Genomic DNA, 7136 nt, shown 5'->3' with positions numbered 1-7136 from the left:
GACTTTTTTTTACTGAGACACTGCGCCTCTTGCCTCACAGCACACCTGGGATGGTTTTTTTAAAAGCCCTCCAAATTTAGACATCCATTTTTGTGAGAATTACGGCAAGTGGGGGAGGCACTTGAGTCGAGAGTTAATTCCAAACTCTGAACTGGAATGCTTTAATAGATGGGAGAATGAACTCTGATCATTTTGAAACTACTGGATTACTGTCAAAGCAAAACTGCAGCATTTATAATCCGCACAATAAGATATAGGAAAGTCCAGTTCCAGAGTTGTCACACCTCCAGTAAGTCTTACACAGTGTGCAGATGCTATTCTGTGACCACTAGAGTACAATTCATGTGCCTCTGTACTAATAAAAAAAAAAAAAAAACCCTCCATGTTCAAATAATGATTTCCATTGTGTTCCATTATTATCAAACTATAGGGCTGCAGTCAGTTCTATCTGCAGTCTAAAATCCACAGACATTACACACAAGAGAAGATCCCCTGTATGCATCACGTTTTTGTATAACTGCTGCTTATAAATGAATCCCCCTACCTCAGATATATATTTTTTAAATTTTCTGCTCAGTGCGACAAGGTCAGTGTGACCTATTGTCCACTAACGGGCAATTTGAGAATCGAATTTCTAGTGTGACCGGGACTCTCAGATCTCATTAGAGAGTGTGTGCGATTGGCGACACCTTGTGGACAGAAGTTGTCATTGCGCTACTCGGTCAGAGAGTTCTTCAATGGAAGACAGAACCCTCGTGTTTAACGGCAGGACAAAATAAAGTCAGAGACAGTCACTAACTGGCTGGGCTATTCTCAGCACTGTTTAAAGGGGAAATCCATTAAAGTTGCCGCTAATCTTTATGATGGTCATTTAGCTTTGTCTATGGCTATACTATATATTTATTACAGTTTACCATGGTTTTATGCCTGTCTACACCTCTCTGGGCTTTACAAGGCTTTCACTATTCTTTATATACACATCGCTGTGCATAAACGCGGTTATTTAATAATAGCTAATGAAAAAGTAAGATCCCTACGTTACCATCAGTACTTCTCACGGTAATACACAGAAGCACAGCAGAAACAAAATGTAAACGCTCTCATGCGCCCTCTACTGGAAAAAAGAAACTATGGCAACGACTCCAACGCTACCCAGTCTGTTAGAATGCAAAGGGCGAGGTTCATATCATATCTTTCATTTAAAAAATTAAAAAATAAAATTGCCTGCATAGACAAACACTTACACCCATGTCGTTACACATGCGCTCATTGCATGGCCGGAAGTAAAAGTCATATTTAAGGCTTGATTCTCAGAGTTATTTCCTCCAAAATGTCATCAGCGATCATTTTATTTTCAGAAAGGACAAATACACTCAATACAAAGTTACAAACCGGAATTAAACCACGCGGGCATTGTGCAGGGCCTGTCTTTGAACTGCAATGGTGTTAATATTGTGACTAAAGCGAATGTTCTTTGATACTAAAAAAAAGAAAATTGAAATACTGGAGAGCAGAGAAATGTGCAACTTTCACAGAACGGAAGCATCTGATTACAGATGGAGGTGTTCTAGAAGACAGATACAGGAAAATTAAATTACTTCTGTATATATATATATATATATATATATATATATATATATATATATATATATATATATATATATATATGGAATACAGGCGAGTCAGAAACGGGTTACGATTACAGACACAATGAAAAACAGGTCTAGGCTGTATAGCAGCAAACCTTATTGAAGCATTTATTGATTGATTGATTGATTGATTGATTTACAATAGACACAGTAGAGCCTAATATGTCAACTTAAAAATATCTTGCGTTCGTTTTTTTGGGTTTTTTTTTTTAATCCACAATGTTAGCGGGAAAGGGTCTGTATTTAAAGAAATCCACGCGTCAACGTGAACCCTAAACAGCGCAGTTCCGCTTCAGTCTTCTCTCTGAAAATCCTTTCATTGAAGAGCGATCAGCATCGAGTGTCGCTGTCTGATCCAGTCTGTAAAACACACGTGTAGCGAAACAGGGCAATGAACGGACCCTAACCGAAATACAGCTCCGTTTATGACAGTTTGTTCAATTTTACATTTATTTGCAAATGTTTGTACAGTTTTTTTTTTTTAAAAAGGACACAAAAAACAGCAACAAAGGAGTTTTTAAACAAGTTCAAACAAGAAACGTAAATAAATGAATGAATAAATAAATGCCATTTGTTTAATAGTTCTGAATAGTTTTCAAAACTTTTTCAAACGTTATTACAATTCCCTTTCTTTCAGGTATTTTTTAAATATATTTTCTGAACGCATACACTTTCCGACTCCTCTGTTTTATACACAGTTGTTTTTTTTCTCAGCTCACATGAGTAACCTTCCAGACTTCGGGATCAATTCAACTGAATACATTGATCAATTGAATTGAACTCCGTGTTCAGTGGATCTAATCAGGTTGCACCCCATAGAATTAACTCATTTTGCTTCACAAAGTCGAATGACACGTGCTGAATAATGTGACATTAACACATTGAATCACATACCGCTTTGCAGTTTCCATTATACTTAACGAAAAAATGACAAATTAAAAAATGTGACATTTCGAAATCAGGCCATAGCTGTAGCTCCAGATCCCTTCATCTAGGCTAGTGCATTTCTTCCTTGTTACAGCAATACTGAAATAAGAATGTTTCATGTTTCATCTCTCTCTCTCTCTCTCTCTCTCTCTCTCTCTCTCTCTCTCTCTCTCTCTCTCTCTCTCTCTCTCTCTCTCTCTCTCTAGCTCTCTCTCGTTATTTAAAAGTCTATGTTTTTATAATTCTCAGAACACCGGTATTTGCCGTCCATAACCCAGGTGCAGATGAGATGCGGCAGACACGGGCAGGTGTGGTGCTGTCTCTTCCCATAGAAGGGCACCTGCAACAGACAAGCAGAGGAAAACAATGTCATGCCAGCCGGAAATCGGGATATACAAAAACCAGCAAACAAAAAGCAGATATGCAAGTATTTCCATCCCTGGTTGCCTTTTGCTTATATTTTTATTTTGGGAACATGGATATTTTAAATAGGAGTCTGGATTTCAAATCCTTGGTTATATCACTGTCATTGAAAGTTTAATTTGGCGCACAGTGCCTCCGTGTGGCCAAATGTTGTAATTGCTTCAACTATCTTTAAGGGTAAAGTTATAGGTCTCCTAAAGATCTTAATACCTGCACTCTTTAACTCCCCCCCCCCCCCCCCCACCCACACACACACACACATCGTTTAAAATGTCTACAGTAACTCAACCAGATGGCATTGCTGTTTCCAAACAGAAGCTTACTCCTTAAAGCCAGAGATTAATGAAATCCTGTCTAATCCTGCCACACTCAGCCCAGTCACAATAAACAGGCCGTTTCCACAGCGCTGCAGACCCCGTCTCTCCTGGGAAATTCAGCATGGTTATTAAGACGCTGGCTTTCTTTACACAGAACCCTAATCCCTGCCAGGAAGTGATGTATTATTCAGGGAATCTCTCACTGCTCAAGCTGATATCAATATCTGTTCATCAGCAGCGTTTCTGGAAGCACACCAGAGATCGGCACTGATTGGGCTCCTGGTTAAGCAGCCAGCTCGGAACAAAATGAGATCTTTCACTTTGACAGCCGAGACGAATATAATGACAGACAAATAAACGCGTGCCTGCTTAAGATCTCGCCTCTGCTGTTGGGTCAGTTACTTCTTCCAATCTCACAGGGCAGAAATGACACTGCTGTAATGTGTGTTCTACTGGGGGCAGAGTTTACAGTGGGAAGGGTAATGGTTACGCTGTGGTGTGCCATCTGTACTTAGAGGCAAGCACATCTGAAAGATGAATTGAGACCCCATGGGGTGTTTTAAACTCCTGCGCTTAGTCAGCAGGATGTTATGAGTGATACCAAGCGACTCTAAACAATATATTTTCACAGCGTTTCCTCCAGTCTTCCCCTATTTTTTTGACAGAGGTAAAACACCTGTTTAATTTAGAGCAGAACCAAACACCTACGTTATATACTATGAGTTCTCTTCAGCACTCTCAGGGGGTTTTGTGGTATCATTTTGTCAAGTAAAAATAAAAGCTGTTTTTTTTTTACTAAAATCAAATGTTCATGCCTGTACCTTGTGGCTGTAGGGGTGGCACTCGTCCCCCTCTCTCCCCCTTGGGGTGCACATGCGTAGACCCCGGAGCCACAGACTGACAGCACAGCATGAGCCCAGTCCACACTGCACGTCCCTCTCGCAGGCCTGGGGACACACACACACACACAGATCTCTTACAGGAGGTCTGACAACTAGTGCAGCGATTGATTCAGTGGTACTTCAAAAGATACACAGCTTTACACAGTGTGAGGAACTGTTTTAGCTCTTCCCCCTGCTTTGCTTATATGGTTTTGCATCACCTAGAATTTTAGGATTTAGATTTAGATCTTTTATTTAACATCATGTAATCAAAGAAACTACAAAATGATATTGCAAATTTTGATTGGTTTTTCATTAAGTATATGGAAAACTACAAAGCGGTGTGTAATTCAATATGTTAAGGTAGCATTATTCAACAGGTTTCATTCGACTTTATGAAGCAAAAATAGTTAATTCTATAGGATGATACAAAACCTTTGACCAGAGCCGTAGGTATATCTGTTATTATATAATAATCAATTCATATTAGCAAGTCTTTAACCAATCAAAATACATCCATAAATACATCAATATAACTGTGTTCTGTAACCAGTTCTTCAAATTACACCCAGACGTTTTCACAGTACATGGAAACACATTCATTCTGAAACCTTCTTGTAAATCCTTAGTGATGAGATCAGTCCAATGAAAAGTATTAAACCTTGTCAGAGAACAGAATGTCACCCCTTCCTATAAAACACTCTCCAGTGCTAAATGTAGGGAAGCTGTGAAAGAATTCGAAGGAAAAAGGCACGGACACAAGCTTCAACACGAAGTCCACTGTAAGTTTCTTTTAGTGTCTCTCAAAATCAAATGAGTTCCTTGTTCGCACAGCTTAATAATCGTGCAATCGTCACACGCTGAGATCGGGAATGAAGGGAAAGGCAAGCCCATAGTCTCGATGGGTGCTGACTGTGCATTACTGAGCTGGTGAGGAGAGGGTATTTGTGGATTCTGCCCTGCACTTCATAGTGATAGTGGTTTTAAACAAAGAATCATTTCAGTGATCTGCCACTCAACAGGTAGTCAGAGAGGAGATCTTGCACTCCTGAATAGAACAGTTACATGAGAAATAAATACAAATCCACATGTTAATTAAAAGCTGTGATGCTTTAGATGCTTTGTATTACAGATTTCTTAAGTCAAAAATATTTGGTTCGAACAATCAAAAACTAAAACCCTTTCTAGTGTTCCACACATGACTACAGCACAGAAGCCTGCAGGTGAAGCGACCTTCATGAGGTGCAGGCTTGTAAACCCAGGAGGGATCGTTATCAGTGGATGAAAGGACTTACCCCAGTGATCACGGCACAGCTGGCGCTAGTTAGTAAAGCCAAGAGAAAGGTAAACAGCAGTGTGCTTTTCATCATTGCACCAGCTTGGCAGGAGCTTGGAAGAAGGTGGAGAGTATCTCTCAGTGCTGCTCAGTCTCTGTTGGGATGCTCAAGCTGGATGTGTTGGATCAGCCCCCTCTCTCTCTCTCTCTGTCTCTCTCTCTCTCTCTCTGTTTCTCTCCTGTCTCCCTGCTCTTCTCTCAATGAGATGCGATCGCAGGGTGCTCCATTCTCTCAGTATTTAATCCACACCACCCCCACCTCCACCCACCCCCCAACCCCTCCCTCTACACTGGTGATGTGATGCTATGCGGATGATCTCAGAAATTGACAAATCGGGCCAAGTGATATGACATTGCAAGACATTGCATAGCAGGTCAACAGGTCACACCGGCAGCCAGACAGACGGAAACATTACTCTAAATCCGGTTTTGTTTTATGTTAAATCTCTATATATCTGTCTACTTGTCTGTCTGTCTGTCTGTCACTGAAGGTTATGAATGGGGAGCACAGGTATTCTAGAACAGACGGACAGACGGACAGACAGACAGACCTGTACTCTCAATTTATGACCCGAAAGAGAATTTCTTGCACAGACAAGTCGATAGACAGGTGGATTACACATGAAACTAAACTGTATTTACAGTTCAGATGGTTTTAAAAGAAGGATTCTGGCTATGCATTCATTTTTTTCAGCTGGCAAAAAATCCCAGTGCTCTCAATCCTGAATCTTTAATGAAGCCCTAATTTAAAAAGAAAGAAATGTGTATTTAGTTGTTAAATTTACTCCAGCGCCTAACCCCTAACTGGTTGCATTGCTTTCACACGCTGGTTATTATTGAATCTATGTTTCAGAGCAAAAATGATCTGTACCCTCGATCTAGCACTTTTCCTAAACACTAATTGCATTTTATTTAAAAGCATGTCACTGGTATTGGTTGAAATGCCCAATAGCTTCTTCTTAAATGCCCGCATGGAGGATTTAGCCGGTTTCTGACAAGCGTGGTGATAGATACTGGGAATTAAGCAGCGTGGCGTCTCTTTAGGCTTGAGGCTCTATGATACCATCGATCAGCCACCAGGTTGTCTTCTGCACCACTACTGCAAGACAGTCCACTATTTCATTAGCTTAATCAGAGCAGTGGAGGGATGGAGAAAGTCTAGTTCAATTATACCAGCGTTCCAGCTGCATGCCTCCCATATGCAGGCTAAATCCATGAGTGAAAACCCACTGACAGGGGACCACAGGGTCTGAAGGAGTTATAGCCAGACCCTTAGTCCTGTAGCTTCTTTTAATTGTATGAAGAGCTAAAGTGATGGAGTGTTGGGAAGTCATCGATGGGGGTTAAAGAAACGTGCTTCAGCCAATTTCCTCAGTCTCAATAAAACTGTTGACAAATTCCACAGATTGAATAAGAGTGAGATCATACGTGGGTCTAACTGCCATGCGCTAAGTATAGTATATACAGCCTCTGAATGGCCCTGTTGAGATGATCTCAACGGTGGTAAATCCCTAGGATTTACCACATACTTTTACTGGCAGAAATGCACTAAACAGACGTCTGAAAATGTGATTTTCATCAGTTCAAAAGTTTTAGATTTACA

General features: G+C 40.5%; 1 protein-coding gene across 1 annotated transcript; it reads right to left on the bottom strand.

The window, feature by feature from the left end:
• Positions 1-2194: 2194 nt before the first annotated feature.
• Positions 2195-5730, bottom strand: LOC117964451 (prokineticin-1-like). The gene is made up of 3 exons (XM_034907908.2): positions 5493-5730; positions 4138-4263; positions 2195-2916 (listed from the first exon to the last, which is right to left on the bottom strand). Exons 1-3 carry the CDS (start codon positions 5565-5567, stop codon positions 2797-2799), a joined length of 321 nt encoding a protein of 106 aa, XP_034763799.1. The 5' UTR covers positions 5568-5730; the 3' UTR covers positions 2195-2796.
• Between the last annotated feature and the right edge of the window lie 1406 nt (positions 5731-7136).

The sequence above is a fragment of the Acipenser ruthenus genome, chromosome 29 (assembly GCF_902713425.1).
Source record: "Acipenser ruthenus chromosome 29, fAciRut3.2 maternal haplotype, whole genome shotgun sequence".
Classification (NCBI taxonomy): Eukaryota; Metazoa; Chordata; class Actinopteri; order Acipenseriformes; family Acipenseridae; genus Acipenser; species Acipenser ruthenus.
Note: the sequence above shows the minus strand (reverse complement) of the source record. Positions and strands in the feature narration are given on the sequence as shown.